The sequence below is a fragment of the Cricetulus griseus genome, assembly GCF_003668045.3.
Source record: "Cricetulus griseus strain 17A/GY chromosome 1 unlocalized genomic scaffold, alternate assembly CriGri-PICRH-1.0 chr1_1, whole genome shotgun sequence".
NCBI classification, from domain to species: Eukaryota; Metazoa; Chordata; class Mammalia; order Rodentia; family Cricetidae; genus Cricetulus; species Cricetulus griseus.
In genome coordinates this window covers 55,495,132-55,519,446 of record NW_023276807.1, presented here as the reverse complement: position 1 = coordinate 55,519,446, position 24,315 = coordinate 55,495,132, and the positions used below count along the sequence as shown (strand labels likewise).

Here is a 24,315-nt window from a genome sequence, read left to right as displayed (position 1 = left end):
GCCTAGGCCCTATCCCAAAGGATATGACAAACTCTGAAGACCCCTCCATGGAAGGCCTCACCCTCCTGGGGGAGCAGAAAGGTTATGGGATAGGTAGGGTGTAAGTGGGGAGCGAGAAGGGGAAGAGGGGAGGGAGAGGGAATTGGGATTGATATGTAAAACAATCTTGTTTCTAATTTAAATAAAAATGGAAATAAAATAAAATTTAATTTAATTTGTGTTTTGTTGAGCATTTCAGTTTTCTCTACAACCCCGTTCCTTATTTTTCTTCTGTGATTAATTTCATCTTTTAGACTTCCTCATGACCTAGCTATGTTTATAATCTGGAGCTTTCTATAGTCTGGGTCACACCTTCTGCTGGAAGCCTTTATAAGGGAAGTCTCCTATCTGAGGGCATCTGAGCCCTAGGGAATGTTCTGAAGACCTATCAAGGACACACTTTACTTCCTGAAACACTCCCCCCCCAACCAGCAGGCAACAAAGCTTTCCCTTTACTCAGTTAGAGCTAGGCTACAGGGGGCCAATATACCTCCTCCCTCAAAAGGTGTCAGCTATTCCTATGATAAATGTGCCAATGAATTTTATTCTAACATACAGCAGGGGTCCACATTTGGGATGCAGCCAAATATCGTCAGCACTAGAGACTCTTTTACTAGGTATAGGGCATAATTTCATTAAGGATTTGGGCTTCTACCCAACACTGTCAACTAATTGCATCTGTAACCCCAAAGGCAGCAAGTTTGTTTACATTCTGAAAAAAATGTATATATAAATCAAACCTTTTTTTGCTATTAAAAATATCTTCTTTCTGAAGGGTTTACCAGTTAGAAAAAGTGAAAAGTAAGTTGAGCTGTCTACAGTAAATTAGAAAACATTGTTTCTAGAACAGTGCATAATCCTACTATACAGTATGGAACAGGGAATTGAAACACAGTACTAATGAAACAATATTAGTATCTCTGCTATCATCCTAATTGTCTCATTTAATGAAAGCCTCTTATGTGACCCAAAGCAACCCTCCACACAGTTCTTTAAATGCAAATAGAAGAGAAAAGCCATTCTTACTGAATAACAGTAATTGGATACATCATAACCATTTGCTCTACTCATCAAGCTTCCATCTCAGAATTTGAAGCTAGCTGGGAACTCAACAAACTGCAAAGCCACTGTCAAGGTAAAGCTAGTGAGGATTTTGCCTACTGCTACCCCTAAGTGAGCAAGAGGCAGGCCATGGCTTCATGTGAAAGGGAGATAGATGGCCACTGACGGGAAGGCTGAGGACAGCTGAAGGCATGCTCAGATCCACCATGCTGCTTTGAACATCCTGGCCCTTCCCAGAGCTCCTTTCTATCTATTCAGTCACCTGCTCCTGGATAGAAAACCAGAAGGGACCTTCACTCTTTGGATAACATGTGGGGAGCCCCTGGGCCTCGAAGTCTCTGTGAACTGCCAAATGAGAACACAGCTAGTTACAGTCTGTTTCCAAAGCTCCAGTTTTATTCCTCCTGGGATACACAAGACATTTTCTGGCTTTTGGAAATGGAACAATGACAAAGACCACCAAATCAAAATCTGCACTTTGCTTTGAATTGGAATACCCATGGTGGGGAAAAATATTCAAAGTCAATTTTCTTCTTTAGTCACCTTGAGGCATTTCTGAGAACCCTGAGGGCAAAGTATGACTGGGGTTTATTCCAAGAGAAAAGCATGCGGCACAGGTCCTCAGTGAGGGAAGGGTAAAACCGTTAGACCTCTCACTTTGCAGACTTCTTGGTGTGAGCTTCAGCAAGGCATCACTCATCACTGAGAGGAAAGCTAGTCCAAGGGGCACTGTGACAAATAAGGTGAAATCACTGTGACTCACTGTTGCAAACCCTAGAGACAGCATCTCCAGACATGGCCATAGTTAGCATTTGCAGTATAGTTCTCACTGGTCCTTGGGAAAGTATTACTCAAGCTGTCTGTGGGGCTCTGCTATGCCCACTTTTCAGAAAAGCATCATGTTTAAAGAGAGAATCTTGTTTCTTCCAAGATCAAAACAAAACAAAAACAAACAAACAAACAAACAAAAACCCCAAACCTGGCACCAACTCTTTTATCACACCTTGGCACTAACAGTGGGAGTGCAAGATCATAAATAGCTTCCTTTCCATATTGCCTTCAGGATGGACACCTGCCACTTACAATCCGTATACAGCTTGTTCATGGCTAAACCTGTCCCAGGGCTGCCTCTTTTCTGCTCCATATCAGCAGGCAGTTTCATGAGTCGTTGACTCCAGCCGAAATGAAGCCCAAATACCCAGCACTCTGCTGTGTTAGGCCCCTCTGGCCTCATGGGCTTTTCAGATTTTATATCCTGAGTAAGTCTACCAGGCTAGAACCAGAAAATTTGGTTTAAACTTCATTGTATGTCACCTCCAGGGACCTACATAATGCTATTGCCCTGTGCATTAATTCTCCTAGATGTCATGAAGAGGTTTTTTATTTTTATTTTTTATTTGGAAATGGCAGTCTTAAAGGTAAGGACGTGCTTTCTGGCTTCAAGCCTCAGACCCCAGAAAGCTCTGTCTGGTGCCATCACAGTAAAGTTCCAAGCAGGAATGAGACAGAAACTGCTGTTCGCTATGCATCCTGGACTCATCTTTGTGCATCCCCCTTGCCCTCCCTTCTTCACCTCCCAGGCCTGCTTTGGAACTTTGCCACCTCTGAGAATTCTCAGCGGTTCTTCTGCCACATGAGCAGGCTGCCTTATGACTCCCTGGGTCACTTCCCTCCACCCTCTGGCCATTTTACTACACTGATGCTTCCAATTAAGAGGGTGGACAAAGGAAATGACAAGATACGACCTCAATGTGAGGAGATTCTGCTTCTCATTAAAGGTCCTGCTGAAAGCTGTGGAGGTACAAAAACAATATGTCACTGTGCCATTTATCAGCCACAAGGCTGGAGGACTTTCATTAGTTCTCAACTTTTACAGCATCACCCATGAACCCCACACCTGAGACACATTTGATCTGTTTGAACTAGATGACTAACAAGAAATATGTTTCTCTGGCATTGCTGCCAAATTTTCAAATAAGTCTACTATTAGGGAAGGCCTTGGGAAAGACAGTTAATAAGATGTAATTTTCTTCTACTTTGGCTGTTTCCCCTCTATTCATCCAGCCATATCACATGCATCTGTTCCCATAGCAACAGAGTAAAGCTTTGGTCTCACAAGAGTTTCCTGAATGTGGAAATCACAAGGCCTTATAGACTCTGGAACATCTAGTCACAAGCTTCACATACTAAGACATACAGGAAAAGACAGCTTGTTTTCTGGCTTTTTTTTTGTTAATATTCATTTTCAAAAAATCCTTTGATCCCTGTTTGTGTCAGTTCTACTTCCAAGGAGGCAGAATGTCATGGTCCAAGTAGTGTCTTGTGGAAGGATTCATAGCATTTATTCAGAGGTTATTTATTGAATTTCTCCTAGGTTGACAGCCTTATCTATACATGCTTAATGGTAATTTATAAGTAAGTATCATAGAAGGCTAGAGAGATGGCTCAGAGATTAAGAGCACTGGCTATTCTTCCAGAGGTCCTGAGCTCAATTCCCAGCAGCCACATGGGGGCTCACAAACATCTATAATGAGACATGGTACCCTCTTCTGGGGTGCAGACTGAATACTGTATACACAATAAATAAATAAATAAATAAATAAATAAATAAATAAATCTTTAAAAAATAAGTATCATAAAATGCAAAGGAATATGTCAATTTGGATATGGTGGAATTCTAAGCCTCTGAAACACTACTTTTATCCAGTGCTACCTGCATATTGACAATTGTACATTTCCTGTGTTTCAGATTTAAACACTTTATAGTTATTCCTAACTATGTGAGAGTTAAATCAGTAACCCTGGTATTGCATAATAGGAAATGGATTTCATTCCACCTCTGTCATACATGTTTCTCTGCATGAAGGATGATGTACATTTCTGGTACTCCATGTGGTCTCATTGAGAATGGCTCCAACAGGCTCCTATGCTTGAATGCTGGGTCCCTACTTCATGGAACTGTTTGTGAATGACTAGAAAGTATGGCCTTGTTGGAGTGGGTGTGGCATTCTTTGAGGAGGTGTGTCACTGGGGGTGGCCTTTGATATTTCAAAAGTGCATTCTAGGCCCAGTGTTGCTGTGTACAAATTCCAGATGGGATATGAGTTCTCAGCTCCTGCTCCAGCACCATGTTGCCTAACTGCTGCCACGCTCTGTGCCATGATGATCGATGATCATGGACTAACCCTCTGAAACTGTAGCCAAACCCTCTAACTAAATGCTTTCTTTTGAAAGTTACCTTGGCCATGGTGTCTCTTTACAGAATAATAGGACAGTAACTAATATAATATTCTACATGAAAATATAAAAGGAACTTGGCCATTTCTGCAAAGTGAGACTGAGCCTCATGAGCCAAGGTGGTTGTAAGTGTTCTTATTCTGTGTCTCTGGATAGTTTAGCACCCATGTCAGCACTAGACTCAGTAGCACCTGCCTCCTTGAAGGAGGATGGAAGCAGAGCTAGGGGCGAATCCTCTGTTCCTGTTGATGTCTTGACAAGAGCAACAAAGTCCTAAGGAATCTTTCCTCAATGAGGAGGGAGTGCAGTTAAGTCAGGGCTCTGGGAACGGCAGACTGAGGGGAAATGCGGGGCACAGTCAGGCTTGCTCTGGGTGGACATTTTTATATTTTTTTTCCTGGCAGATTCACATTGCAGAGACTGAAAGCTGAGCAGTGGTTGAGTTGTTGGCAACAGATCCTACATTACCTAACTAGTTCCTTTCTGTTCCTTTGCAGAAAGTGTGCTGACCCTAGTTGAAATCATTCACTTCACAGTTAGGCTTTTGAAGATCAAAGCTGGAGAACAAAGAGGAAGGTAGGAAATATTGCCTGATGAACTGAATATGTTATCTGTAATATTTTAAGAAAGAAGTAGATTATACACATCCATGCTTTTCTCAATTGGTATTCATCCTGGCAATGTCAAGGTGAAGAGTGAACATTTGCTGAAAGTGTTCTGGGCAGTATGTTGGAAAATTTCCACAAAATAGGTATTTGAATTACCTATGTCAAGGCTGTTTAGGCTGTCCTGGAGATCAGGCATTATGGGAAAACAAGCAAGTCAAGAGGCTCATGACCCTAGACACTGGAAGGCAGCTAACTCCAGCATGGACGATTGATGTTCATTAGTGTCTGGGCATAAAAGATGCTAAATGTAGTCCCCAGCTTGATTTGCAATCTCCCTACAGTGTGGGGTCAGAAATCCATGACTTTGGAGCCACACCCTCTAGGTCTTATGTCTACTGTAAATGGAGACAGAACAGAGCTGGAGCACCCACACGTTCTCTCTATAAATCAGTTGAAGTACACAGGTTTGCATGGGGACTCTGGGGCAAGGCAACTATCTGTTTGCTAAATGATAATTTAAAAATCATACCTTTCATAATTAGAATAGAGACTTAATATACAATCTATTCTACATGGCCTATGACTACAAGAAAAACTTGAGGATGTAAGTAACATGCTCACATAGACTGGAACTGGCTACATTACCTGGGCTGCAGAGCAAACTTGAGTCCCTGCTAAGCAAGCATCCTCTCCTCCCATCTCTTCTTCTTTCTTCCCCCTCCCCTTCCCTCCATTCCTGTCCCCTCCTCTCCTCCCTTCTTTCTTTTTCTCCCCCCTCTAGCCTTCAACAAAATTTATTTTCTGGGTCTGTTTTTCATTTTGTGTCCGTGTTGATCAGAAAGTGAACTTGACATAGTTGTGTTCATGGATGAAAAGTAAGAAATCTCTCCTCTTTCAAACTTGCTAAGTTTGAAAGCTCTCAAAGCTATTGTTTTTCCTGAACATGCATATTTTAACTTTGTTATTTCCAGTATAGCCTCTGCCTTTTCAAAAAGGGTATCTATTCTTTTGGGACTTGCCTATTTGCTGTAAATTCATTTTCCTCTGGCAACAGTGCCTCCTTCAGATTTCTGGTTGGATCCTTCATTTGTGGATTCTGGATCCATTCTGAAGCAGGGAGGAATATTCTGTCTTTTTTGACAGACACATACTCTCCCTTTCAGATTAAAAAAAGTCAGGCATGTTGTCTGTGAAAATAAGGAGAAAAGGTGAGAATGGAAGGGCAATCCAAGCAGTAAGAAAATAAGGCTTTGTCCAAAAAGAAAAACAAAACAAAACAAAACAAAACAAATCGATAGTACCAAAGGAAAGAGAAATCAGAGTGACTGGTAGAATCCACTCTGATCAGCTTATTTTGGGGGTATACAGGGAGTCATGGTGAGGAGAGTTTTGATTTCCCAAGGCCTTATCCCCAAGAGTCATCCTAAACCCAGCACAATCCTATATTCCACCATTCACTGGTGCTGCTCTGGGAAGCTCAACAGTGTCCCTGCTCCTCTGAGATAAAGGAGCAGAGGTCTCTCTGCTCTAGTCAGCTCTAGGACAGGACAGCAGCTAACCCATGCAATAAAGAGCACAGTCACTTTTTGCATGATACTATTTGGGTGGTGGCATGAAGATAACTTCCTGTTCACTTAGTGGCAGATCTAAAAGTTGTTCTGAAATGACCTCTATAGTGTATGCAGGCACCCATTTTTGCAGACAGAGTATGTCCCCATTAGGGGCTAAGCAGTTCCTACAATTATCTGATGGGGAGAGAACATACAAGGTATTTGTTGCCCCGAGTGTATGTACCATTGTAAGCTATGTTCTAATAATTCACCAGGACGACACAGTCTAGGCTTCTATTTGAATAACCCAAATAGAAAAGATGGACCCTGGGCCAGAACCAATGTAGGGCTTTATGGTAATGTGCCCTGAGGCATAGTGAGATGGTTATAGACACTTGACACATTGATACTATAGCTGGACTCCATACAAAAATGAACTAAAGAAATCCACCAAGTTACCCATGCCCCAGCTCACTTTATTTTTCAGGGTCTGCTAAGTCAAACCATTTGCAAAATTGTCCCCAATTACCTATTGATGCTGTTTTTCTGTGCTAACATCTGCCAGTCCTTGCCTTTGGCGTTGGGGGTATCAAACGTAGCACAGATCCTCTGTCTGATGGAATAGGGAATTTTGAAGGCTTTTGGGCCAGTCTGTGCAGGAAAAGTACTGTCCTCCTGTGCGAAGAAAGTGATGGTTTCTCGTTCACTCTATAAACAAGATAAGTGATGCATGATCAGATCCAAAGAAAAGCACGGCTGACATTTTTGTATTTGTGAAAAATCTGTGTTAACACACATGCTCAAAACACATACATAAAACACACTGACAGGTTCCCTTAGCTTTCAAGATTTTAAGGTCCTTCTTTAGTGGCCCATCAGTCATGCCCTAAAGATTTACAGTAGCTACTTCCACAGGTATCTCATAGGTCACCAGGTCCTAGTATCCTGCCTCATCTAGTAAGGGCAGAATTGGGTGGTTTTTATTTTATTTTATTTTATTTTTTAAGGATTTCAGAGATAGATGAGAATTAGTATGAAGAAGCTGGTGACAGATTTGGGTTCAGTATGAAGAATGACCCTCTGATAGTCATTGAGACCAAAGATGAATGGGCTGATCAAAGCAGCAGTCTGGGAAGCTGTAAGGGAAGACTGTATGTTAATGCTACAAAAGTTTCTTCTATTCCCTAGTCCTAAAGCTGTATGACACTATGATAAATCTTGGTTTTGATTTAAGTGCCCTCAGTGAGACAGACTCTGCCACAGACAAACCTTCTTTGAGCTGTGTGCAGCAGTGTGCTGGCTAGAAGGCTACTTCGCATGCTCTCTGCCCACCTTCTTATAGTGGACACTGTCCAGTCAGGATTTGCTATGTCAGTGCATCACAACTGTTAGGTCACCATATCCAAAATGAAGCCACAACGATATCAGTCAGGTTGCAGCCATGGCTGATAGGATCATATGGACTAATAGAATCTTAAGAATTCACAAATATCTGGTGGAATGAAGCCCATGATTATTATAAGCCATAAAATAAAAAAGATACTGCTGTCATAATTAAAGTACCTAAGAAAATGGCTTCCATTTAACTACCCCACCGTGGGTCTAAACTAACTAGGTAGCCTTTGAAAGGAGAAAAGGCTAAGTCTCCTGGAAAGTATCCTCTCTCTCTCTCTCTCTCTCTCTCTCTCTCTCTCTCTCTCTCTCTCTTCTTCCCTCCCTTACCTTTCTCCTTCATTCTTTGCCCCCAACTCTTTTGATTGTACTGAGTATTTAATTCAGGGCCTTGTGGAAAGTAGGTAAATACCAATAAGATGCAGCTCCAGACTTGGAGGCATCTCTTACTGCTCTGGAAGATGGACAATGCCCATGCTATGAATTACCTATAAAGGAGATGTGTAGCTATGAGATCAGAATAACCTGTGGCCTATGGCCATCACAGGGAATGGGGACTTGTGTCACATAGGATAAGGATCTGAGTTGTAGCAACAACGTGAATAAGCTTGGTTCAGTTAGTGAGACCCTGATCAGAGAGCATAGCTATGCCATGTTTGAACTTTTGGCTTAACAATAATAAGATTTCTTTATGCTGCTAAATTGGTGGTAGCCTGTTATATTAAAGAGAAAAGTAAATCAAGGAGTGGTGAAGGACTGGTAATGAGGCTTTAAACCCCACTCAGCCAGCATTTGTGTGGCAGACTGCATCCCTCTTCATGGCAGCACATGGTTTGTTAACGTTCTAAATCCTGTACTGATTTCTTCATCACTTGTGACCTTTTTTGTCTTTCTACTGTGGGCACCACAGCCATTGTGACCCTCTTCAGACAGCTCCATGTGTGTAAAACTGTAAGAAGTGGGTGTGGTAAGTTTTCTAAAAAATCTGTCAGCTAAAAGTCTGGCTGATAGAGGGTTTTATTAATGTTTGGCAATGTGTTTTACTTTTCCCATTATCATTGGGCATGGTGACATGGCTTGGGTGTTGAAAACCCAGGATGCATATCTTAGATGTTTGAAGAGAGAACAGCTTTATGGCCAAATGTGAGCATAAGGTACTGCATCTCACATTCTTGTTATCATTTTAGTTCTACTGACTGGTTTCAGTTCTGTTTACATACTACATTATAGAACAATCTTATTCAGTTCTGTTACATACTACATTACTGAGCAATCTTATTTACTTCTGTTGCTACATTATAGAATGATCTTACACAGATTCTTTCAGTGTTGGTGTTTGGCATGGTCTAATAACAAAAGCAGTTTTTAAATCAGGAAATTTTAAATGTCTCTGCAGCAGGACTCTCTTCTCCCTTATAACTCTTGGGGCTATATATTCTCCCACCTAAGCTTCCTAATGAGACTTCCTGCAATACAGACTCTCCAGACAGTATAAAAGCCCATAAAAGCCACCTACATAATATGTAACACACCCGAAACTGCAAGCTGGATGTCCTAGTAACCACACTAGTTCCTACTTTTCTGCTTCAAAACAAACTTGAAATACATAGAGCAGAGGGGTTATGAAAGATCCTGTGAGGGTGATACACTATGCTATGCTTTGGGATTTATATGAAGGAGAGTCTTCATGGAAGAAGCGTTTGAGTTGTCCTTGAAGAATTGGTAGGCATAGACTGAATAGACTTTGGGCAGATAGGTACTTATTCCAGGCAGAGTGGACAATTCTGTTCTGATATATTGGATGGTTATAAAATAAACCAACTCAGCTTCTTACTGCATAAAATAAGTTACAAGTAGACATTATTTTTTATCATGGTTTGTAAAATTTCTTTTAGCCTCTAAAATGCAAATCAAGAGGGAATAGCTTCCTTATATATTTTTCTGACTTGAGGACTACAGCTGAAAGGAAGAGAGAAGGGAGAGGAGCCCGAAGAGGAATGAAAAAGAAAAAGAAATTTACTCAAGTCAACACAGAAGTCTTCTGTGTGAAATAGCACCAACAGTTATTAACTGAGGGAAAGGTGGCTTGAAAGAAGAAAACAAAGGCCCAGGCTAAATAATTACAAAAGAAAAAATTAACTGTGGATAATGTTATGCTTCCTTGAATTGCTTGGAATAATAGAATCTTGGGCTAGGAATGTATCTTGGTTGGTAGAGTACTCGACTAGCATGTATAAGGCCCTGTGTTCTGAAAAAGAAGGAAGTGTGTGTGTGTGTGTGTGTGTGTGTGTGTGTGTGTGTGTGTGTGTGTGTGTGTGTATGTATGTGTGTGTGTTCATGAGGGCTGGAGAAAGGTGTAGATATTAGGTATTTTTAACTACATGAGTGCTGGGGATCTGAGATTGGATCCTCATGCTTCACAGCCAGCATGTGACCAACTGAACAGTCACCTACAAACTGCACAGTCTTCAACACCAAACAACAACAACAACAAAAATCAGACCATATCTCAAACTGTGCTGAGACTAGTTAGTATAGTTTAATCCCCAAGAATCTCTTGGCATGAGAAAAGGCACTTTGAAGTAGAAAATGAAGCAGGAGAAAGTGGTTTTCCTTTGAAGGTGAATAAAATATATGAGGTTGATTCTAAAAATAAGCATTTTAACATTTATTACACTTTAATAAGTGGATCCATTTCACTCTTAAAATTTCCAAACTTAAATATTTCCCTTCTACCAGGGTGGCACTTTATGTAACATTTATGATGCATCCTAAAACACATCTGAACCAAGTAATAAGAATGCTGTAGGTACATCCCATTCTCTGAGTGTTTAAATTAAATATGCAGAGGAACAGTAGATTTTCATGCTCTGTACATCTGAGATAAGCGGCTGCTACCCAGCTAGCATAGGGAGTTGTAAATCACTGAGAGATTCTGAGTACTCTATTTTATAGCAGACAAATTATCCCCCAACTCCCACTACTTTTGGAGGAAAGATAAGAGAATTGCTTAAAGGGAAAATTGTAACATGCAAGATTCTCATTTAAGTCATTTCTACCCAAAACTGTCTTCAATAATATTATATTAGGAAAAAATGATGGGATAAATTATGTGAGGGTTCTTTCCTGTTCCTTAGAGTGTTCCCGGCTACAGGTTTTAGATGGATGACAGTGTTGATTTGACAGAGCATCGGTTGGCAGCAGTCATTAGGTAATTCAACAGGATTGTATCTAAGAGGAAGGAATTCACTGACTAACACAATTCTGGCCACATAAATTTTAAGAAGGTATACTATGTTGGTTTAAAGCCTTTTATTTTAAGGGTCATTGCTAAGATAGTATTTATTTGGAAATCATTTAGACAAGACACATGAAGGGAAATGGCAGATGTAACATTGAGCCACTGAGCGTTTAGATTCAATGTCTTCAATGAGTATGATCACTACATTGACTTAGACATTTAACTCACATACATACCACAAACACACATGCTTATATCCCTCATGACTACTGTCAAATACAGGAAGTTGTGACATTAGGAAGACCCATTCAAGGAAGACAAAGAATGAAAATCCTGAGCTGAAACACATAGGGACTTTGGGAACAAGATTAAGAAAATAAACGACATATATCAAAAGCTACAAAAGCCCTATATTTTCATCACTGTATTCAATCAATAAGCCCTAGAGGCTAACATCCTACACTCCAAAAGTCAGTGTTTCTAGACTGGTTACCAGAAAGTGCCAGCCACATTCAAAACTGGTTTATGATTCTAAAGTCATTCATGTCTAGAATATCACCTTCCTCTTCCCCAAAAATCAGCTTCTGATCACTGTCCATATTTAGCCCTTTGCTTCAACCTTTACTATGAAAGCTAAGTCAATTTTAGGAAAAGACAACAGGTGTTATTGATTATAGGGTTCCTCCTTTCCACAGATATTGGAAAGAGTTGCAGGGATAGTTCAATGGTGAAATTATTAGAAGATAAGTTTCACATGTAGGATATAGATTCTTTTCTTGAGAATCTACAGAATGACAAACTCCATCACCCAAATATTGACGTTTTATGTTTTCTTCTTTTGTGTGTTGGCATATATGCAGATACTTCTATTTTTGTGGGTGTGTCTATGTATTGAGGCCAGAGGACAATCTTGAATAATATTTCTTTTCAGGAATTATCTGCTTCGTGTTTTATTGAAACAGATTCTCCTATTGGATCTAGAGCTTACCAACTAGGGTAGTGGGGTAGTAAGTTCCATAGGTCTATATATCTCTGCCTCTCCAGGACTGGGATTAGAAGCACACAGCATCACACTTTTTTTTGGAAGCTATGTGGTTTCTGGGGAGTGATCTCAGGGCATCATGCTTGTACAGAAAGCTCTTTAAAGACTGAGATATCTCCATAGTTCTGCCTTCTTTTTTGACAAAGGGGTTTCTCAATTGTTACACCACTCCATTTATGCACTTAATAACAAAATTACTGGTGTTGGGATGTTTGCCAACTGTGTCTGAGCTACCAAGTTGAAGACTTGCATGATGGGTTACAATGAGCCTCATTTGAGGTCCTGAAATAACATAATATTTAAGTAAAGACTTTGAGCCTGAAGTCGGGTCTCTCACTTTCGCCTCTCACTAGCTCAATTTCCTTAGACAAGAAGGGTGACTTCTTTGAGGTTTTATATCACAGACAATTGTGAGTGCAGTAAGATTTAATCCACAGAGCAATGATGGTTACATGACAAATGTGAAACAAATGAAACAGAGCCTGAAATACAGGGGCTTTCAAATGTTATTAGTCATCTTCTAACACAGAAAATGCTAATAAATTAGACATGCCTAAGATGCACTGGGCCTGGGTCAAATTCCTGCAGTAATACTTTAAGCAATTAATAAACCAATCCTTGACAGCATGAAAAGAGCAGTAAAGCATCTAAAAGCAGAAGGCTGTGAACTAATTATTACCAGCCAACATTTATGATACTATTTTGATACTTGTTTCCAGTATCCAGAGATACTGTGAGGCTTGTCTTCTTGATAGCTCAATGTCAATGTAAACTCTGAATCATTAGTTAGAAAAGATGTCAGCCACAAAAGGTAGGGAGGATTGGGCTTCTTGGCTAATGTTCCTTTGATGTATTTCATCAAGCAATCACAAAAAAGTATTAGGGCATACTGACTCTCTTATTTTGTTCATTTTAAATTTCCTGTATTAGCAGTTGATTCCCAGAATCCAGATGTATCATAAAAACAGGGTCTTCAAACATAGAATCCTTTAGTTGACCTGTTAACAGACATGTCAGGTAATCCACATCCGATGCCTCTTTCTTCTGCCTTTTGATGGGTGTGCTTGAAAATTAGGTGTTTTTCAGTTTTCTCTTTTGTTTTCATTTTAAAAATCTATGGCAGGGGAGGCATAGGTCCCAGAGGGAAACTTATTACTGTTGTTTAGCCAGGTTGTCATGGTGACAAACCGCATTCTAAATAGTGATGCTTCTAACCATAGACAAATGGTACTTAATCAGGAAAAACGTCTATTTGCAGTGAATGGTAGTAAATGCAGACTCATGAATGCTTAAGATGGTGAGGATGAGTGATAGAGATGAGTGCCCATCCCTAAATGGAGCATTTGTACTGTTCCCTCTAAGGTGCAGGGATCTCCCAAAGGTAATTGAAAGAATGTAAGAACTGGAAAATGGCAAGAAGGGCTATGAAATGATATAGCCATTACAGACATATCTCACATTAGTTGCAGTTGCCTGTGCAGACCCTGCACAAGACTGGGGCCATCAACTGCCAATCATAGATTGGGCAGGGACTATAGAGCACTACTCCTACTTGCTAAACTATTGGTTACTGATGGGTTCTGGGAGACATGTAACTATTTTCAGGTGTGTAACTACTGATGAACCCTCTACACTCTAGTGGACAGTTCCAAACCTGTGGTCAAAGAGAAGGTTCTGGATAAAATCAGTGGGTCACAAATGAACAAACAAAAGGACGTGGATATGAGGAAGGGACTTGGTGGGGAGGGGATGGCAGGAGTGGGAGGGAATTAGAGTTAGAGAAATGAGAGTTAGCAGCATGCTTTGCATCAGTTTCTCAACCTGTAGGTTGCAACCACCCAAAAGACCACATATCAGATATCCTGCATATCATAAATTTACATGACACTTCTTAACAGTAGAAAAATTAGAGTTGTGAAATAGCAATGAAATAATTTTATGGCTGGGGGTCATCACAACATGAGGAACTGTGTTAAACAGTTTCATCATTAGGAAGGTTGAGAACCACCACATTATATACATATAAGCAGTTGTCCACAAATTTAATGAATTAAAAAAAACTAGAAACAAAAATAAAACACATCATCTAACTTCAGGATGAACTATTAATAAAAGGTTACAGTCTAAGAAAAATAAGTTTCATATAACGTTTGTTCGTATTTTATCTTAAAATGTACTGCATTAAATATGCCAGGATTTTTCATGAAAGAGATTCTAAAAATACCCTGCCCAGATTTCTGGATGTATATTCTCCATCAAAGTTGCTTTAGCACTAAATGCTAATTGGCAATAATGAATGCAAATAGCACACGTCAGTTAAGACAGCTATCAATTGTAAGACATGATCCTTGGGAAAGCTATCCAGTCCTCAGAAAAAGCTATTTGGGGAATTAGCAATACTCACTTTGCATAAACAATGAGTTGAAATGAAAATGCAAAGAAGGGATAATGCATTACAGTCATACACATTTGAAGGAAGAAAACTTGAAATTGAGTTTTAGGTATGTTGTAGATATGTTAAATCTCCAGACAAGAATAAATTGTTTAATATATCATTAATATTTATATGTTCACAAATATATATGTTCAAACAGAGGGTCACAAAACAAACAAACAAAAAGACATGGATATGGGAAAGGGACTTGGTGGGGAGGGGCTCCAAATTTGAAGAACACAAGGCAACAGTATCCTAAGAACCAGTTGAACAATAACCCAGTAGCCTCTGAATCTCCACTGCTATGCTGATCCACACATGTCAGCAGGTATCCCAGGCTTACTGTGAATTAGGAAACTGGCCTTCCTCCTTTCCCAAATGTCCCTCTACAGAGCCTTGAGTAAGTTCTTAGAGAGGTTGAGGTTCCCAATCCAGTGTGAATCTTGGTTCAATTCTGTGCCTGGGAAAGTTGGATTTTCCTCATTGGAAATGAGAGGCAAGAGCCTACATTTCCAAGTTCACAAGAATAGTACAGCCATGACATGTATGCAACCTTTATTCCTACTGTCCCTTAGGAAGGGACTCAAAGGAACCACATCCAAGACTTACCTCTAGGATGGATGTCTGCACTTGGAGGATCTGTTCATGGCCTTTGAGCTGCCTGATGCAGATTTTGCAGGACAGCTGGGTGGTGGTGGGGGTGTAGCGCTCCAGGGAGAAGGCACAGTGCAAGGGCTGCCGGTTGCTGCTCCACACTCGGGAGAAGGGGACTTCCTGAAGTAAGGGGTGAGAAGAGAGGAGAGGGAGTGAAGAACAGAGCTCTGCTTCATGGAACCAGAACAGGAGAGACTTAATCACAACAATTATGATGATGATGATGATTGTAACAAAGATAATTGCCTAAGTGACTTTGGTGGAATTATAGAACTAATGTTTCAGCATATGCCAGGCAGCACAGAAGTAATTAATGTCAATTCCGATTGATAACATTTGAATTCCTAAGCCATGCCACAAGAACTTAGATTACACACACACACACACACACACACACACACACACACACACACACACACAGCCACACACACACACACACACACACACACACACACACACAATTAGAATGAACACCATTAAAATTTAACCCTTTTCCCACTAAAATTTACCTTCCTTTGAAGGCTCCTATAGTCCATCCTTCTGCATAAGCCAGGAGTACATGTCATCTTCTCATTTAATTGAGAATTATACTGAGGAATTGAATGAGCACAACTAGGTGCCCACACCACACACTCATGCATATTTGTGGAGGGACAAACATTGCCAATGTATATGATACAACTGTACACAATCCAGAGAGGGACACTAACACAGTTGGCATCCAGAGAGAACAGCTATCTAATCACATATGCATGGTCATGTATAAGGTAAGTGGCCAAACAGTACAATATAAATGAGAACTGATAACAATTTAGATTTTGTCTCATCTTCAGTGACTGATGGAACTCTGTAGAAAATGTAGGTTTTATTAAACAAAAATGTGAATTACTACTTTTCCCTAATAGTACCTGGAACTTTCTGACAAAGGCATTTTTACCATTTGTTCTTATTTTGTTTTTATGAATTTGAAAAGTATCTCCTTCCTAGTCAAATGTGGCTCGGGACCATGGATGCCCAGCTTCTAACAACTCTCACCATCACTTTTATTTCCTCTCTTTATCACCTCATTAATTTTCTCCTTTATTGCTAAAAAATATATTTTTCTGCCATGCTGAAGCTGAAAGGTGGCAAGAGATGTATGAAGTCTGGAAGCTGGCGACTCCAAAGTGTGCCTGGTGATAGGCCTGCAGTGTGTTATCAGACCAAGGCCCCAATTATAATTATTCACTTTGAGGAATTGTTTATTCCTGAGCTCTAGTGTTCACACTTATTTATATAGTTTGCTTTCCAATTTTCTCTAAAATCTATATAGATATAGATCTAAATTTTGGATCGTGTTTTGAGTGACTGTCCTCTAAGCCAAGCAAGTGCCATCAATGGATGTTTAGCTCTGCAAAAGATTCATTCCAGCTGGGCTGGTTGACTGTTCACATCTCCTCATAGTGGGATAGGAAGGGTCATGAGATCCTTACCTACATATCCAACTGCTTCCTTCTATAGCTGTATACAGCTCTGCCTTAATTGTATGTGCTCAGGAAGGAAACAAGGCCACGGAAGACTAGGGGAAGAAAGGTCCATTGATTTAGCTATGGGGAAGCCCTCATCACTTCTGGGTTAAGGTTTTCTAGGTGTAATCTCCTGGGGTGTGGAGAACCCCAAACCCTGTAAGAATTATCTCACCTATGTTCTATAAGGAAATCCAATGAATATTGACTGGTCCCAAAGATTGATGTTTAGTCGAATAGTGCTTCTATCTGCCATTGGGATCTTAGGAACAGGAGAAGATGTTGCTTACGTCTCCCTTGGAGAAGGGATTTTAGCAACAGATACTCTCTGGAGAAAGTATAAAGTATAAATGGATTTCAGATTTTTAGATTGTTCTGTGCTTAAAGGAGAGATAAGAAGCTTTGGAGAAGATTAGAGGTCAAAGTGAATCATTCACAATTACCAGCCATCTCAGCAAGAAATATAACAGCTATGTAGGGCTTTTGTTTTCTTGTACTTTTCTTAATCCTGAGCCAAAGAAGTCAGTAGACTTTCCTCCAAAGACTCACAGAGGGATCAGAGGAGGTATGACAGTGATTTTTAGCATTTCACAGTTCCTCCTCCCGGGCCTTCTCCCATTCTGCAATCCATGGGTTACTCTTACTTCATGCTTCAGCCTCCTACACATCTCCCTTTGCCCACTGAACTCAATCCCATCTGCTTGCACATGACCAACTGTCATCTCCTTTTGCAAGGCTCTAATAACTACATCTCTGGCATTTATCTCATCATCAGTCCCTGACACTGTGGTCCTGAGGCACTCTAGAAGATGCAACTTGGCATTTACTTCTCAGGCATTTTTACTACCTCTCTTCCATGGTCATTTAGCAAACTTTCCTAAATCCATTAAACTTCATTGGAGTTGATTGAAGTACAGTCTCACACTCTTTCTGCCTCTAGTCTCTACCAGACAAGTAGGGTGTGGGTCCTCCAGGAGGGTCAAATGGAAGTTAGTTGATTGGCATCCATCAGGCCACAGCCTCAGGATCTCTCACCTCTAGTCATGAGAGACTCTGATGTGACCATTACATAGGGGCTTGGCCCTTATCCCATGATTCCTTTGCTTGATGGTTCACCGCAGATGCCAATGCCTCACATTTTCAAACCCTTGGCCTTCCCAGGCCTCAGTCACTTTATGCCCTGCCCCTACACTCTAGGTTCTCATTCTAATAATCTTTCAAATTAAATTTCTCCTCTTCACCAGTTGATTTTATAGAGTTACTTTGTATGTCTCCTCCAGAAAAATTAACTACAACACAGAATTGTGGGGTTAACCAGTGCATTTTATTTGATGGAACAACTTAAATTTCAGTCATTGCAGCATAATGTAAGCACTTGGCTTTCAGGGTTAGACAGAGTCTAAACCTACCCCTCAAGAAAAATCTTCATTTTCTGCTATGGATTGGGATCCTTGGTAATACTCAATTTTCTTAAACAGTGGTCCTGACCACTTTGAAAGTGCCTCCTGTGATATCACTTGCTACATTTCCTGTAGTTTTCCCCCAAACACTAGACCATAGGAGATTAATACCCTCCGCAGAGATAGTCTTTCTTTGAACAGACACAAGCATCAGCATAGAATGTCTCCTCTTCCTTCTCTCTATGCCACCGCACAAAATACAAACACTTTTAAATCTGCTTTAAAAAAATAGCACTGAAGGAAGAGGTCTTCACTGTTGACCTGAATAGCAGCTGCCAATAGTGTTCAACAAAACATTTAAAAATAATAGAACTGGAAGCACTGTGATTAGTGTATTTTCAGTGCAATTGTTTTTGCTTTCATTTATCCCCCAAAATAAAGGGGGGAATCCACCATCTCCCCCAAACAAAACAAAAACAAATCACCAACAATGCTCACTGAGCTGAGAGAAATTGCACAGAAATTGCGCAGAGGACAAAGTGTAGCAAAGCCATGTGTGGATAAAGAATTCCGGAAATGTTTTCATTCTGGTCCCTATTATAATTAGGTTCCTAGCAGATGGAGAGAATGCAAATCATATCCTAGCAGGAGATAGACACTGACTTCTGGAAGATTCATTGCATGTTGCAAAGACAGCTGTCTTTATCCCAGGGACATGACAACCTGACTTTGTGCTTTATGGTTTCTAAATAAATAAAGAATTGCTGCCATAAAGCTTACCACAGCTTTCAAACCCAGAGCCAAAGACAAAAGGAAATTATAATGTAAGAAGCTTTAGATCCCATGACCTGTTGGGAGCAGGGCTATTTAGTTACCTCCCAGCTAGGGCAAGGATGGGGGTGGATGGCAGCAGAAGTGGATCTCTAATTATGTCTTGAAGCATGGGCAGAAAACATGGAACAATGAGTTATTTGGGAATGCTAGCATTATGGGTAGAGTGTTTTCTTTAAACTAAGGGGCCTTCTGATGGCCTCTCCATTCTCTCATACAGAAGTAGTATGGCATTCTATGTGATGTAGCACTCCAGTACCTGGTTAGAAATCAAAATGATCCTCTTAAACACAGGCCTCATCTCCTCAGAGCTCAGGACACAGACCTAACTCATGCTGTTTTAAAACAACTCATCATGTAGCAGTTGCTACCTAGCAGGAAGATATTTTGAACCCCTCTCTTTGGCTTGGCAATTCCATTTCCTAGAACAAAACAGTATGCCATCTTGGAATGTGTGCCAATTGCAACATATCAACTCATAGACTGCCAATTTGCCATTGGAAGATGACAAACAGATAGTAATAGAACCTCTAGTTTCCTATGCTTTGGGCTAGAAGATGACAGGGAAATTTAGTGGTGGAGAAAAGAGCACATTTCAGGACTGGCATGATTTTCTGTTTCTGCAACATCTCTCTGAGATAACCAGAGAGAGCAGGAGAGGTCCTGTTATTTCCTAATTACTAAGCCCTACTGAATACACTTTCTCTATTATCCAAGCCAAGTTTTTCAATACACACAATGATCCACATGAGATTAAATCAGGTTGACCACAAATCCAACCCAAAGTGCTTTGATCTAATGTCTGGAACAAATATAACATGGCCATTAAGCCCTCCACAATACTCACTTGTACAATTGGTGGGACTTGGCAATGGCATAGGCAAAGATTAGCGGTAAGGATTGTGGAAAGAAAGGAAGAGCAGAGTGGAAAGTCATTTTGGGTTAGAAAAATGAATTGGAAATGAAGACTTGGTGGCAAGCCTCCTGCCATTGAGAAAACAAAACCATTTCTCAACCTTCCAAGAAGCTTCTTAAATGAGGCTCAATTACAGAAGGCAAATATTAATACATGTTCACAACCTCCATGGATTCCAACCCTTGCTAGTAGTAAAGCGTGTTGGAGTCCTTGCATTTCAGTGCTCTATGGCTCTGGCCAGTGCTGTTGCATTCTGGGAGGTCTGCAGGTACCTGACCCACTGCTCCTCTTTTGCTCAGTGTATTCCTTCTATGTCTCTGGTTCTGGAATTACTACCTAAGAGCTTACAATGGAATGGCTCTTTCTTCCTTGTGATTTTTTTTTCAGTCTTTAAGCATTGAATTTAGTAGTTACATTGGACTTAGTGACTTTTGTCAGACACAGTGCAAAAAGGCCCTTACAACCTATAAAGATTATATAAAGGCATTCACACAGTTAGCAAGACTTGTCTTAACAATACTCTGGGACTCAACCTGGAACAGTAACTCTGAAACTGCCTACTGGAAAGCAAAGACACTTAAGTCTTGAGTGTCACCCACGTCACATTGGTTCAAGAATCTTCTATCAGAAAATCTGTTGACTGACAAATAGAAGGGCGGGGGAATTGGGGCCCTGAGAGATGTTCCTGTCACTCTGAATGTTTGAATCTACTAAAACGGTATAGGGAGGAATGGCTTCCAAAAAGTAAGACTTATAAGACTTAAATGGGACAATAGAGACTTATATCCAATTTTTGAATTTCTGCATTTTACAAGTTGGGCACATTGGCAGCCCAACTTTTTCTATCATGGAATGTCTGTGTTTTCTGTTTGCTTTCTGGTTGGTTCCCATTCTGAATAACTATATGCCAGTGTAATGAGTGTGTGTGTGTGTGTGTGTGTGTGTGTGTGTGTGTGTGTGTGTGTAAGAGAGATAGAGAGAGAGTATATGTGAAATATGAATGTGTATGTATGAGTATGTGTGTATTTAATAAATACTTCGAGAATGGAAAGATTAAACAGACTCACATGATTCTGCACCTACACTTCCAGGTGTGTGAAAATGTCCTGAAGTTACAGATCAACATGGGTCTGCCAGAAACTACTGCAGGGTTTAGGAATGTCCTGTCATTTGAAGCAAAGGTGACCTGTTTATGACAACATGAGGGAATTCTCAGTCTTTGATATCAGGATCACACACTTCTCAGATAATCTTTTTATGGCAAGCATAACTGAATCACCCTGAGATGTTAAAAAAGTCTTATTAGGAGACATATGTATGCTAATATATAAATATCTTTATGTATTTATAAAAGGGCTCCAGGGAGGCTTCCTCTTGCCTTTGCTTTCTGACTAGGGATATCTTCTCATCCTGCTCATTGCATTTGGCAGCCAGCACTTCACAGATGAAGGGTAACATCTTTGTTCTCAGCCACAGCTATCACTCAAAATCATCACCCTGAGATCTTCCACTTCTTCACTGCTGACTGTGATTAAAACAATGTCTCACAATGATTGATCTTAATAAAAACAACACACAGTCCTTATTCTTAAGTGGTCAGATTTCTATCTTAAACCTACACTGATCAATTCAAACAGAGGAAGGGAGTGACACATAACCTGAGATGCAGGAACTTTTTTATCTATTTCCGAGACACCTCTGAATTTAGGATAGTATTTTCCACTCAAACTGTTATATCTCCCAGAGTTTGGAGGTGCAATCCATACAGAAAAGCTCCTCCCAGGGTGTTGGATACAGCAAAGCTCTTCCTGTGAGAGCCCCTTTGGCTGATACCTGGCATGCAGTGAACGGTTTGATCCTCCAGAGGAATGGAGGGATGTCAAGGACAGAGATCTGAAGACTGAAGGTATTCCCTTTGAAATGCAGCAGCTTCGGTTCTTCCAGGAGCTGGCCGCCTTGGTGCCGTTCATCAGAAACCACTTCCTGTAGGAGCAGGAAAGAAAAGGAAGAACGACATTGAAGCCTACAGCTTCTTGTACACTACTGTGCATACTCTGACACAAACACACACTTCCCTAGACAGATAGAGCCCCAGATTTGGGATTGAAAGCTTCTGAATAATAGGGGTCTAATCACCAAGAGTCAACCGTTCTTTCTTGCTTATGTGATGTATGTCTGTTTATATGTATTTATTTGTTGGGGTATGGATATGCATGTGTGGGGGTGAGCAAAAAGTTTGCAAGAATCAATTCTATCATTTCAACATGTGAATTCTGGTCATCAGGCTTGGTGGCCAGTACCATTACCTGCTGAGCCATCTTGTTGGTCCTTGTTGAATTTATTTATCTTATATTAGTGTACATTCCTTATACAAAAATCATGATATTTTATACATGTATACTATGTACTTTAATCACAACAATCCCATTACCCTGCTTTCCCTCTTCCTTTCAAAGGTCCCCTCTTCTCACATAGGCTCCTTTTCTACTTTTCTTATTTTTTAAACTCTAGAAATTACATGACAATTCATGATTCTTATGAATCTATATTATCCTCTTTAGTTTCATCCATTTATTAATCATTATGGCTGAATACTCCTCCCCCTCTAGACTTTATCTATTGAGCCATTGATTAACATCTAGGCTGATTCCTAAGTATGTAGCTGTGAACAGTGTTGAACTGAACAAGGCCATGTAGGTACCTTTGTGTTATGCCGGCTTTGATTTCTTCATGAGTATTACTCTTGGATTAAATAGTATATATTTAATTTTTTTGCAGAACCTCTGAACTGATTTTCATAATGGCTTACATTTCCTCCAGCAGTGTGTGGCAGGGCTCCCTCTGCGTCTATCCACTTGAGCCAGCATATGTTATTTATTTTGTTGATGGTATTCCTTCTGGCTGCTTTTTAAACTAACTGGAATGTTCCTTAAACTGAAACTCCTCCTAGCTCCCAAGCTGACTGTACTACCATTGAGTTTCTAGGAGTGTATGGGTTTCATTTGGATGTGACATTACCCTGGGACTAGCAGCACACACAGGACTGCACTTCACAATACAGATGGACAAGGTGTTCTACTGCAATTCCTCACTATGACAGGCATTATCTAACATTCATCTTTGGCTCAAAATAAATGTTCTAGAGTGTGTGTTTATTTGGAGCATTCATAAGAGTTTTTAAGCCAAAAAGGCTAGGAAAAATAAGTATTTTTTTATAATTATCAAGTTAGCTTGATTTCAGAAACAAGAAGTCAAATTTCCAAGGTAAACACTCCTTTATGTTTCACTGAGAGATCATTATAATTACACTCATGACAAACAAAGCCCACACAGGTTCTACTGAGCAAACACTTAATTGCTTCTGAACTTATTGTGACCAGAATTACATTGATAGGGCAGGTGGAACAGTTAGATAGATACATATTCTGAAAAATATTAAATTACTGCTGAGGTAAGATTATAGATGAGAGTCATCCCCAGGTCCATTTGTAGAATCACCCTTGACTTACATATTCCTTCCAGAGGCAGGAGAAATGCCAGGCCATACAGCCTTTATGTATTATAGTCTCCAAGAAGCTATAGTTGGAAGAAGTGCAGCAAGTGGATGGATAAGTACAACTTGCCTTTCAGTTATTAGAGTCTAAAAACAGCCCCATAGAGTATCTATATCTTGCCTTGAGATATAAGGACAAATCTTTTTAAGGTTCTAGGAATTTGAGGTGTCAGAACTGCACATACTTGTCAAATATTCTAATGCAGATTTAACCACTGTCTTTAAAAATGTTTTATTTTGAAACAGGATATCACTAAGTTCCCTGGGCTGGCCTGAATTCATGATTCTTCTGACTCAATCTCCCACGTAGTTATACATGTGATCTGTATAACCTGACTGTAGAATGGCAATTATAAAAATGTTTATAGCTTTTATCTTTGAGATGTTGGCTGGTTAACTTTTTATCAACTTGAGATAAGCTAGGGTCATCTGGAAGAGGGTCCCTGAATTGAGAAAATGACTCCATCACATTGACCTGTGGGGAAGATTGTGGAACATTTTCTTAATTAATGATTGATATGGAAGGGTCCAGTTCACTGTAGGCAATGCTGTTCTTGGGTATGTGGTCCTGGGGTATATGAAAAAGAAAACTGAGCTATTCATGGGTACCAAGTCAGCTAGCAGCATTCCTTTGGGGACTCGGCTTCAGTTTCTGACTCCAGGTTCATTGCTTGAGTTTGATGACTTCCCTTTGTGATGGACTATGACTGAGACAATTAAGCCAAATAAACCCTTTCCTCTTCAAATAGCTTTTGGCTCCTGTGTTATTTTTAGTCACAGCAACAGAAAGCAAACTAGGACAAGTATATTGTGGAAAGGTTGCTCCTGTAACATGTCAGGATAAAAAGTCT

The 24,315-nt window shown here is 40.2% G+C and overlaps 1 protein-coding gene across 6 annotated transcripts in view; it reads right to left on the bottom strand.

Moving 5' to 3' along the window:
• Unc5d (unc-5 netrin receptor D) overlaps positions 1-24,315 on the bottom strand; it is a 510,504-nt gene that overhangs the window by 5,200 nt on the left and 480,989 nt on the right. For 5 of the 6 annotated variants that reach the window (XM_035452950.1, XM_035452951.1, XM_035452952.1 and 2 more), the window contains 3 exons: positions 21,745-21,894; positions 15,215-15,379; positions 7,026-7,204 (listed from right to left, as the gene is read on the bottom strand). In XM_035452950.1, coding sequence (XP_035308841.1) covers positions 7,026-7,204; positions 15,215-15,379; positions 21,745-21,894 — 494 coding nt within the window. The remainder of the gene's footprint in view (positions 1-7,025; positions 7,205-15,214; positions 15,380-21,744; positions 21,895-24,315) is intronic. The other variant, XM_035452955.1, reaches the window with a different exon arrangement.